This window comes from Pyrgilauda ruficollis, unplaced genomic scaffold (assembly GCF_017590135.1).
Source record: "Pyrgilauda ruficollis isolate IOZ18807 unplaced genomic scaffold, ASM1759013v1 scaffold16, whole genome shotgun sequence".
NCBI classification, from domain to species: Eukaryota; Metazoa; Chordata; class Aves; order Passeriformes; family Passeridae; genus Pyrgilauda; species Pyrgilauda ruficollis.
Window position 1 is genome coordinate 14,890,127 of NW_024514764.1, and position 11,631 is coordinate 14,901,757.

Sequence of the window (11,631 nt, forward strand, 5' to 3'; positions counted from 1 at the left end):
TGTTTGAGGTACACTTAGTAAATTCAATTTCTGGTCCTCTTCACTGCTGTGAGTTTTGTTTCCCTATGGCTTGAGCAGTCTTAGCTATGTTCACATCTGACAGCACATGGGTATTTGCTATCAACTATGACTAATGTTGGCATATAAAGAACGTAGTTATTCATTGGGTAGCAGTTCATTCAGCAAGCAGAAATATAGGGCTTGTGCAATTCAAATTTCGATTCAGTCTTTGTCATGAGCTTAAGCCTGACCATTGACACATCAAAATTGTTCCCATCAGAAATATGATAAAGGTTAATGACATAGAGGCTTCCTGTCTGTGAAGGACAAAATATCTGCCTGGTTATTAAAAATAAGAGTGAGAGAAGGGAGATCTGATTACTTTTCCTGGATTTAACACTTTGGGGGAATTATGTTGTAGGACTGTGATGTGAGGAAGCCTCACCACAAGGACTGTATGGCCCATTTCCTTTTAAGTTTCTGTGTAGTCTTGTTCAGCTGTCTCCCCTCTTCTCTCACTGTTTTTGTTGTACTTGTTAGAGAAGCCTGTTCACTTCATTGCAATAAAGGATGTTTAAATTGGCCTGATTTCAGAGCTGGTGGACATCAAACTAAACTTTATTGTTACATGTTTCATAAGTGTAAGTCTGTGCCCGAAGCAGGAGTCATAGGAAGGTCACACACCTAAGCAAACGGAGCATTTGAGTATCAGCTAAGCCTGTATACCAAGATATACATAGAAAGGTAGAGGATGCTGTTGTATGCTCACATGTCATGGAGAAGATGCATCTTTCCACACTTGTTTTTTTAACTCAGATGGTCAGTGGGATCTCAGTAATTACCACCTGATGGATCTTGGCCACACTCACCACTCCATCCGTTGCATGGCTGTGGTCTATGATAGAGTCTGGTGTGGCTACAAGAACAAAATCCATGTTATCCAGCCGAAGACAATGCAGATTGAGGTAAGAGAGCACATACGTGTCTATGCGTGCACACACTGGTGTTGTATTTATTCCTAACAGCTCTTGACCAAGATTGTCAGTCTGGGTCATATTATGATCAAATCTGCCATGGGTTATTTGTTCCTTCCTCCCTTTGCAGAGCATAATTCTATCAGTAAGTCTAAACTGACAATTTTCTTTGCCTTTACTAGGGAGTCTGTGGGGCCATGTACTGTCCAAACATAGGTGTTTGTTTTACAGTGGTTCCTCACATGTAATCTGAGGCTTCTCCATCTTTACGCATTATGGCACAAAGGAACAGTACAGTTAGCAAACCCCCGGGATCCCATTAAGAGAAAACAATGTTTAGAGCCTTTTGGGTGGAAATCAGTACAGTGGTCTTGATACAAATCTGAGAGTGCTTGCAATAATTCTGATTGAGGAGAGAAGAAGTGCTGGATCTGAAGTTCACATTAGTGAGCCAAAGCAGTTTGATCTTTGGAATTTATCCTGGAGTTGTGTGTTTTCCTTTTCTCTCAAGTACATTGAAAGCTTTTGGTGTCTAAATGTTTTTGCTGCTGACCATCAGCTCTGCAAAGCTGCCAGACAGCTGCTCAAGCAAAGGATTTTTTTGTGTACAGTAATGAACTGCTGAGATCAGCTGACATTAACACAGCTTCTCCAAGATCTTTGGAACCCAAACAAGTGATCTCAGTTGAAAATGGAGTATATGTATATGTGGAGTATAGATAATGGCAAAACTTCTGTGAATTCACATTGGTATTTTAGAAATCCTTTGATGCCCATCCTCGTCGGGAGAGCCAGGTGCGACAGCTGGCATGGATTGGAGATGGCGTGTGGGTTTCCATCCGCCTGGACTCCACACTGAGGCTCTACCATGCTCACAGCCATCAGCATCTGCAGGATGTCGACATTGAGCCTTACGTCAGCAAGATGCTAGGTGAGGGTCTGTTGCTTACTGAGCTCAAGGCAGAATTTGCCCAAAGCAGACCTTGCCCAAAGTCATCACTGACTGCCCAACTCTCATTCTCATGCTTCCTAGGCACTGGAAAGCTGGGCTTCTCCTTTGTGCGGATCACAGCCTTACTCATTGCTGGCAACCGCCTTTGGGTGGGCACTGGGAACGGTGTTGTCATCTCCATTCCCCTGACTGAGAGTAAGTGACATTTATTCAAAGTATTCCTGTGTCTCTCCTAAAGAAAGGAAGCTTTTAGGTGTTATTTGTGCAGCATGGCAGGTGGTTCAGCCAGGCTGATGCTTTCCTGACATTTGACACCCTTTAATCGTAGCCATTTCAGGGAGGAGAGCCCAGGATATGAGCAGCCCTGGACCTTGATAGAGCAGAGTGATGTGAACTGATTCTGTAGCTACTGTGAAACAGGAGAAACAAAGCTTTGGGAATTGTACTGAGTCTCCAAAAGGAGGTCATGGGATGAGAAGTCACCAGGAAGATCTCCTTGGAAATTCCACTTTGGCCTAGTCATCTAAGTTTCTCTGTAGCAGTATTTTCCAAAAACTGAGCTTAGAAAAGCTCCATTTACTCAGATTGGAGCTCAAATTTATCAGTCAGGTAGAAATAGGTATCCTATGCCAAATCTAGCCTGCTGAGGGGACCCAGCAGTAAGAGTAAATAGGTGAATCTCTGGAGCTGAAAGTTTAGTTGAAGCTCTTACTACTCCTGTTCTGAACCTGCCTGTCAGCATTTTATTTTGAAGGTCTTATCCAGATCACTATGGGGAAGTAGGATTTTGAGACTGACTGCAGTTGCTTTCAACAGAAAGCAGCCAAATGTGTTTTCTCACCAATGCTCACTGGAAAGCTGAGAAACAAATACCTCTCGTGTAAAAAGAGGAAACCTCTAGTAATCTTCCTGGAAGTCAGGCTTGGGATGGTCTCCTCTGAGGGCAATGAAGTTGGATGTGCCTGGGGTTAACACCAGGAGGGCAGTGACACAGTCCTGTTCATGCATTTTGGTCATTGCAATTTTGGTCCTGTTTCTGAGTTCCTTTTGAAGCCCATTCTGCTGTCCTTGTTCTGAGTTAAACTTTTTCCCTGCTGTAAACCAATTGCTTTATCTTTGTGTGTTCCTGTAAAAAATGTGGTAAGCAAGAAAATCTCACTAAAAATGTAGCAGTGGATCCTGGTGACTTGGTCCCTCTCCCGTGGTACCTCAGATACCACGTCTGTCCCTGTATGGTAAGAGCAAAGTGAGCAAGAACAGTGTTAGTATGAACTAATAGGAGCTTCTGTGGTGGTTTCTCTAGGCTTTATACTATTTTTGTTGCCCTCAAATTATCTCCTAGTAACCGCCTTTTTCTTCTCTCCCATCCTACCCGTCACTTCCCATGCTCCTCTGTGTTCCCACTCCCTGCCTGTGCCTAGCTGTAGTCCTCCACCGCGGCCAACTCCTTGGGCTCCGGGGTAAGTCCATTGCCTCCCCTCCACAGCTGTCATTCCTTTTGCACCCGTCTCCCTGTGTAGTCATTCTCCCACCTTCCATTCTGCCATTCAACTTCTCTCCATCCATTTTTCCTTATCACTCTTTTGCTTTAAGTTGCATTAGAGAAAAGCAACCAGAGACAGTCATGTAAATACCCTAATTTCCCACAGCTGTAAACAATGTTTTCCATCTCATTGTTGATCCTTCTGGTTTTTTGTGTTAAGGATAATTATTCTTCAACAGTGGTTCCCTTACTGTGGTAGACCAGTTTGAGATGGGGACAGGAAAGGTTCATTCAGTCAGAAGCAGGAACCAGGAGTAGAGTGTTATTCCAAGGTCTCCCTTGGTCATCCTTTGTTTTCCAGTGATGCTTCGTTCATCAGTTTCAGGCCAATGGCAGGTGGTGCTATGGCGCCTGTCAGCTGTAAGTTATCAAACAAGACGTTGAACCGAAGGGGACTTGATAAGCATGAAGAATTGTTTAGGTTTGTGCCAGTTAAGGCAGGATCTCAGTTCAAATTCCTGCCTTTCCAGGGTCAGAAATTAAAGGGGCTTTTTTCTCACTCAGAGACATTCACGTGGCTGTCCAGATGCATTATCAATACGTGTCTCCTCCTTTTAAAGCATCTGATATTAGTTGCAGAAAAAAGCCAGATACTGTACACACATTGACTCTCATTGCTCCATCAAAGTATTTGTATTTGTCCCACTGTCCTGTCTTGAGCCTGATAGGGAGAAGTCTTTTGTGCAAGTCACGTAACTGAAATTCACCCAGAGTTAAAACACAGAACTACAGATAATTAATGAATTCACAGAACTACAGGTAATTAATGAATTCACTTTTTCACAGAAAAGTGAAAGCTGCCTAGTTTAATATTGTTCCTGTTGTACTGATGTGGGTGCATGCAGAAGGAAAGCATTTCCCACCCTGAGCTGAGAGCACTGGTCTCTGTTGTGTGGTTAGTGGAAATTGTCACATTCTCGGAGCCTGGTCATGAAGGATACAGGGCCCTGAGCCCTCCTTGGAAGCTGTGGATGGTGAGCATCTGAAAGATGTTCATTGCTGGAGTAGCTGACAATCTGGTGTCATGGTAAAATCAAGAAATGAGGAAGGACATCCACTGCTGTAATGGCTCTGCGTGGGCTGAGAGGCTTCACCAGACCCAGAGACTGCTGTCAGCAGTATGTGTGCTCATTACTGGGCATGAGCAAAGGACTTGACTTGAAAGTTGAGCAACGTCACTAATCCAGAGCAGTAGCTGTCCTCCAGCTGCCTTCTGGGGACAGTGGACACTTTGGGTACCCTGCCAGCTACAAAAGACCAAGGTTGATCCTAGGACACTGGCTTATTTCTGGAGGCTGGACAGGATCACTGCTGGTGACACCAGTCTAGCTTGTTCCCAGGCTAAAATAGAGCGACTGTGTAATCTGCTGTGGTCTCCTCCATCACATCATTCATAAAAGACCTTAAAAGAGACCTGCAACTTTAAAGGTTTACCTTCACAGCTCATGAGTTTTCTCTCTGATTGAGTCCCTTCTGTAAAGGGGACTCAAAGCTATCATTGATGGTGTTCTTGCTCTGTCTTCAGCCAACAAAACTTCACCAACCTCTGGAGAGGGCAGTCGCTCTGGTGGGGTCATCCACGTGTATGGTGATGACAACAGTGACAAATCTGCCAGCAGCTTCATTCCCTACTGCTCAATGGCTCAGGCACAACTCTGCTTCCATGGCCACCGTGATGCTGTCAAGTTTTTCGTCTCTGTGCCAGGTAAGCACAGCTCTCCCTCAGCAGGAGCTTGTCCCTCCATCCCTTTTGTAGCAGGGGCTGGAGCTGGTCTGCAGCAGATGAGGGTCCAGGCCATTGCTGACATTTCCTGTGGTTCACACATCTCTATTTATACTGGAGTGACTGCCAGATTTAACTAGCAGAAAGAATTGGTCTGCAAAATGTGTTTGTGTGCATGTGAACTGTGTGTGGGCTAGCAGAGGCACTGACAGCACCTCTGTCCTCTCCTAGGCAATGTCCTTGCGACCCTCAATGGGAGTGTGTTGGACAGCCCTTCGGAGAACCCCAGCACAGCAGCCACTGAGACGGAGGGTCAGAAGCTAAAGAACGTTCTGGTGCTGAGTGGAGGAGAAGGGTATATCGATTTCCGGATTGGTAAGTCCCCTTGGTGGGAGGCATCTGGAAAGGTAGTGGGTGCATAGCTGTGGTCATGGAGTGAGGCATTACTGTTGTGGAGAACCAAAGCAGAAAAGCCCCACATTGCTTCTCCTTCATCTGGCTGTGAGGGCAAATAAGGATGTTTCTTGCACAGCACAAGGCTGTCAACCTGTGCCCTGTGGCTGCAGTATCACACGGCTGAAGTGACACCTACAAAATCGGGAACAAAACAACACAGTTCTGAGATTATGTTAATATAGGAAGCAATATAAAAGAAGGTCTTTAACTGGAGGCCTCCAGGTGCAATATACACACATGATTCAGGACTTCTACACTTTTGTAAGTTAAACAAATTAGCATATTTAACAAATACTGTCCAATTAGAAGAGCAGTTGGTTAGGTAATTTTGCCCAGGTTCTGCCCCACTGGAGTCGGTCCAAGAGCTTTGCCCCACATTTATTAAGTCTATGATGCATGGTAAAAAGCAAGATGTCCTTGGTTGATTAAAGAGGCAAGACTAAAAAGTATTTCAGGAATATGTTAGAAAGTTAGCTTACTGTTCTAAAATGTAGGGGAAAAGGGTAGGAAAAGTACTGGGAGCTACAGCCATGCATTAGCAAACTACAAATATATTAAAACTATCATAAAATAGCATCAGTATGAATGGCTTTGGAAAGAACAAATGCATCTGTGCCACTGGGTCCAAACATTGCTGCCCTGCTGTGATTACCCATGCTGCTGAGGGTGCTCTGTATGTAAAAATCAGCTTCCCTGAAAGGAAGGGTAGTTTTTGTTGCTGCTGGAGCTAGTTTGTCCTGTCCATGCAGTCCAGCTTCAGAAAAGAACGGGGTTGCTCTAAATGTTCTCCAGGCACAGAGAAAGATCTCAGTTCACAGTGTCTGTTATCAGACTGCTGGGACTCTAAAAGGGGTATTGGCCTCTTTAGAGTATTGCAGAGCATTTTCTTTCCTGCTGTTTTTACTCTCTGTGTTCTCTCTTCAGGGGATGGGGAAGATGATGAGACAGAAGAGAATGCGGGAGATGCCACCCAGGTGAAGCCAGTACTTTCCAAGGCTGAACGGAGCCACATTATTGTGTGGCAGGTATCATACATCCCCGAGTGAGAATTCCTCTTTTCCCACAATGTAAGTGTCCCTCCTCCCACCTGAATGCCATGATGTACATACAGAACGCCTGCATTATAACTCCTGCTGGAAACTGACCCTGGACAACTGCAACGGTTCCTGCCTTGGACTGTGACCCCCTTGAACCTCTGAACTCGCAGCTTTCAACTCGGGCCCGTATGCTTTTGGCGTGGTTAGGTTCTTGTTCTGCTCTGGAGCTGGCATCTAAAAGGAGAGAAATGGCAGTACACCGTGGAGGGAGCTTGGAGCCAGGACTGTGGGAAACCTTTGCCCAGTGTCAGGAGGGGCAGCTGGAGGGGCGTGGCTCAGGTTCTTGGGCAGGTTGCCTCACTCCCACCTGCATGAGAAAGAAGTGTGTCCCCAGGTATTCCCTACCAAAGCAGTGATGGTGAATCACTTCTGCAGAACCCCAGCAGAAATCCTTCCAGTTCACCAGTAGACTCTTCATCTTATCCTTATTCACCCTTAAGCACAGAATAACATCCTCTGGACTTAGAGCAACCAAGGGTCCAAGGAAGCCTCCAAAGAGCATCATGGTTTCAGCAGCACTTCAGCTGAGGCTGGAGAAGGCAGCAGCACCTTTAATGTGGGGATCACATCCTCCATCTTTGCAGGGGGAAAGTCCCTTCCTCTGCTGCTGCTATTGCCTCAGCAGTCATGTACTGGGTGCCTGCCTGTGTGTGCCAAGAGAATTGTTTGGTGAGCTCAGATGGAAGATAGGTGTTTGATTGTCAAGGCCAAACAGCCATAGTAGCAAAAGGGTAACAGAGTGTTGCTTTTTAAAGAAAAGGCAAGGCTTTTAACTCTCCCTTCCAAAAAAGCCATACAGAAAAGAATTCCTGAGTTCATTCTGAAAGGTTCATGTGGTGGTTATCTCTGCATTGCATTTGGTGGCTTTTAAAAGACAGATGAGGACAGATGGTGTTGATCTGCTGTGAGTTCAGCATTAACACATTGAGATTGCCTCATCTCAAGGCTGTGTCTACTTTTTAGGACATGCTGGAAGGAGATCTCTTTTCACAGAGACTTGGAAAACAGAGACTTGGCGGTTGGTTAGGACAAGTGCAGTCAAGGCTATGTCTCACCTGATGTCACACACAAAAAGAATTGAGGCTAGATTCCTGACATCTTTTACTTAATATCACAAGCACTGACTATGCTAGTAAGAGGTTTGAAAAGCTGGAAATTTCTGACTCCTGGAAAAAAATGACAGCTCCCAAGAAAAGTGGTGATAGCCCTTTCTGTCTATGCAATGCTGAGTGATTGCAAATACGAATCCTGCTTACAAAAGAAGCAGCAAAAATTGGGGCCAGGGAGAGTGGTTTTGAACTCAAGATGCAAAATATGAAAGTTCCAGGTGTAGAGGCAATGGTGTGCTCTCCCTTTCTGACACTGTCCCACAAGGACAAATTCTGTGTCCCTTGAAACATTCTTTTCTGCGTGTGCAGGAGTAGGGCAAGTTGTATTTGTTAGTGATGAATTTGGAAGCTACTGGTAATCCTCTTGTTTTTTTTGCCTGACCTGTACAGCACTCCAGGGTTCACAGAGTTGTCCTTGTGACAGTATGGGGCCATGACAACTGGGCAAGCCTCCATCTCCTGGAAAGCTCCCTGCTGTGTCCTGTGCTTGCTGCCATAGACCAGGCTTGCAGATCCCAGTGTCCTGCAGGGATGCCATATTCCCTGGGGATGCGCTAACATGTGGCATCTCTCTTGACACAGCAGCACCTAAACAATTTTTGTATCCACAGTTCAGGCAAGGTTGTGGCATACATTTTCCCTGCAAGAAGGCAAGAGACATCGCTGGTGAACAGAGGTCTCAGCCAGCCACAGTGGTGCCCATGCTGCGTGTGAGCAGCGCTGGTGACATGCACCCATCACACCACTCCTCCCCAAGGCAGGAATCCAGACGGAGGGCATCTTCCAGCCATATGCATACTGGACTCTGTGACGGGCATGAGGCTAAGGGACACATGGAGCCACCACCTGCATGGTGGGGGACCTTTCACCAGAGACATTTTGCTGGGGCACTGCTGACCATGCCAGGCTTCTCATTCACTTTTGCCATATGCTTTCTGCTAGGAAGACCTCTTTGGATCCCAACACAGAGTGCTTTGAAGTAAACAATATAACATTTAGAGCACAGATTCCACTGTTATGTAATAGTTCATCAGTTAGGGCCAGGCAAATTTCAGAATCTGGGCTAGTTGAAGGGAAAAAGAAGCCCTGGTAGGGTTCAGTTCCTTAACTCTGTCAATTCTTTTATAGGAAAGTCAGAATTGCAACACTTGTACCACCAACTGTTCTATATCTGGTATGAGCAATTGAAGGGACAGCACTTGATCTCCTGTCACCCACTGGGCCCTAACAACACATGGGAATCTCCCATCAGATTCCTTTCCAAGAGAAGCACATGGCCCAGGGGCAGCTGCAGGGGGGAGACCCAGCCTCTGCTGATAGCTCCTGTGTCCTTGGGTTGCTGCTGGGCATCAAGGTGAGAACTAACTGGCTTCAGTACGCTTCTCTGTCATATCTCCACTGTGATGTATGTAAAGTATCTTGTATGTTACAAAATGATTTTTAAAAGTGTCTTAAGGCCTGTAAACTCCGCTGTTTGGTCTGAAGATGGCATTCTGTAAAGAGCCTGCTGTATGAATATGTTCCCGTGCTTTGTCCCCTATGCTGTCAACAACAAACCGTATCTGTTCTGTATGTAATAAACATGTTAACATCACCTTCAGCAGCATGTTGTCTTCCTGTGAAGGCACTGGGATTGCTGCTCAGTCTTGGGAATGCAGCTCAAGTGTTCCCTGTTGAGCATTTCAGTGGCAGGAAATGAAATGTGGATGGCTCACGGGGTCGGAGCAGAAGGGGCTGGTCTAGCAAACAACAGTGCGATCTGTAGCTTGTATCAGCAGTAAAAATAAAAGGTGGAAATATAAGGTGGCACAACTTCAGAAATAGAAGCTGGAGCAGAGAAGCTGCTGAGTTGCTGGAAGTTTAGTCAGGGTGGCCCTTTCAGGTGAACTGCCAGGGATAACACATCAGGTCAGTTTTCAACACTGTACAGGGTGGCACTTCACAGTCCCATAGCATCGGTGATATCAGCATAATTTGACTGCAGGGAGCCTCTCAGTCCCAGCAGCATTTGGACACCTTCACAGTTATTTTGTAGAATTGCATTGATTCAGGGTCTAGACATGGCAATGAACCATGTCCTTAAGACTGGAGAGGAGCATCTTCTGCCCCAAGCAGGGAGCCCTAAGGTGAGTCACCTCTGTGACCAACACACGCACTGTGGTGTGGCACAGGCCAGGGTGCAGTACAACTGGCAGTGCCTGTGCAGTTAATGCAAGCACCTCAACAATGAGATTTGGAAACATGTGCTGTGACCCATCCTAAATCCCTGGGGCTGCACCCTTCGAAACAGCCAGGAGCAGTTTGAGCAGGGCCCTGGGTGTAATACAGCCATGTCTGGTGGCTAAGGAAGCAGGTTACTGCCAACACCCTTCAAACAATCTGCCCCGGTTGGTAAACAATCTGTGAGAAAATGTACAAGTTTGAGAGGCTCATCAGAACTCACAGCATGTTCTGGGCATGGAAATCCAACACATGGCAAACAGGCTGTGCAGCTTCCCAGAAGGGACCTTCACTATCAGGGTAAGGCTCCCAAGCTGCCTAGGGTTCTGTGAGAAGACACCCATTTCTCCATTTCATGACCCTGAGCTCACCAGCAGGTCCTGACTGTTGTGGTAAGTGCCACCTAGACCTCCACCTGTACAGTAGCCCTTTCCTCCTATGGCCCAGGAGCATCACTGAAGCACAACCTGAGGTCTTCAACATGTAACTGTGTCGATCTCCAGCCACTCCTGGATCGATTCCTTGGACCCAGGGGGCTGGATTTTGACTACATCATCTTTCAGAGATCCTGCCTCACCCAAGCTGCTGGGTGAGTCTGTGCCTGATCAGCTCCATCTGCTTTTGCTGCTGGCTTGGCTCGCTGGTATACTTTGATCATGGGTCATTTCTTGCCTTTCTGGGGCTGCTGTGACCAGCACTTGGGTCTGCCCACTGTGGTCATTGTGTGTGTCCCCTCAGGGTGACACTTCCTCTGCTGGTTCTACATTTAGATCACAGCTGTGCAGAACAGAGGACTAGACTGTTCTACTCATCCCATCCGACTCACAACTACACTTCCCTTCAATCTCCCTTGTTCTTGGTTTGTGTTCAGTAGTACCTCAATCATGGTGTTGCCAGGAAGGCAACATCTCACCTCAGTGCCCAGCAGCAGAGACTATAGGAATCAGACAAACTACCTTCCAGCCACAGCAACTGCCATGGGAAGGCTCACAGCCTCAAATTGTGCCTTTAACACTACTCCTGATGCTCCCTCTCCTTCTGAAGCCACAGAACTAGATCTGGCACATGCTCTGCAGTGCTCCTGCCACAAGGCAGGCTCAGTTCTGCTCCTTGTCACAGGACCAGCTTTTAACTCGAGAAAAGACTTCCTTCATACCTCATAGCATCTTAACCCTTCAGGAGCCTCTTGTGAGGGAACCCTATGGAAATACAGGTAGCCAATGTCAATCTCTGCACTCCTGCCTGAAGACAGTCATTTCCTGCTGGCTGGGGCCACATGTTCCCAGCTTCATCTAGGCCACACACACTGGGTGGAGCAGATTCCAGTCTGTGCTCTCCTTCACTAAATCCCTTCAGGCTATTTGTGATTTCAGGATGCTGCAGTAAATGGAACACCACGTCCTGACTACCTGCAGACACAGGAACTGAACAGTTACTTCCGCAGGGAATTGATATATAGAGCTGAACAGCTCTTGTGCTCCCTTCACCCACACCTAGACCAGACCCTCCAACAGCCTTTGACACAGCAGCAGCATCCGCAGCCACTGCAAGAGAAGG

The 11,631-nt window shown here is 46.6% G+C and overlaps 1 protein-coding gene across 22 annotated transcripts in view; it reads left to right on the top strand.

Annotated features, from left to right (window-relative positions):
• Positions 1-9,448, top strand: part of MAPK8IP3 (mitogen-activated protein kinase 8 interacting protein 3) — a 70,469-nt gene extending 61,021 nt beyond the window's left edge. For 11 of the 22 annotated variants that reach the window (XM_041462093.1, XM_041462088.1, XM_041462078.1 and 8 more), the window contains 7 exons: positions 817-965; positions 1,734-1,905; positions 2,008-2,121; positions 3,348-3,386; positions 4,995-5,174; positions 5,424-5,567; positions 6,573-9,448. In XM_041462093.1, coding sequence (XP_041318027.1) covers positions 817-965; positions 1,734-1,905; positions 2,008-2,121; positions 3,348-3,386; positions 4,995-5,174; positions 5,424-5,567; positions 6,573-6,694 — 920 coding nt within the window. In that variant the 3' untranslated portion in view covers positions 6,695-9,448. The remainder of the gene's footprint in view (positions 1-816; positions 966-1,733; positions 1,906-2,007; positions 2,122-3,347; positions 3,387-4,994; positions 5,175-5,423; positions 5,568-6,572) is intronic. The other 11 variants (XM_041462071.1, XM_041462072.1, XM_041462077.1 and 8 more) reach the window with 3 other exon arrangements.
• The last annotated feature ends 2,183 nt before the right edge of the window (positions 9,449-11,631 follow it).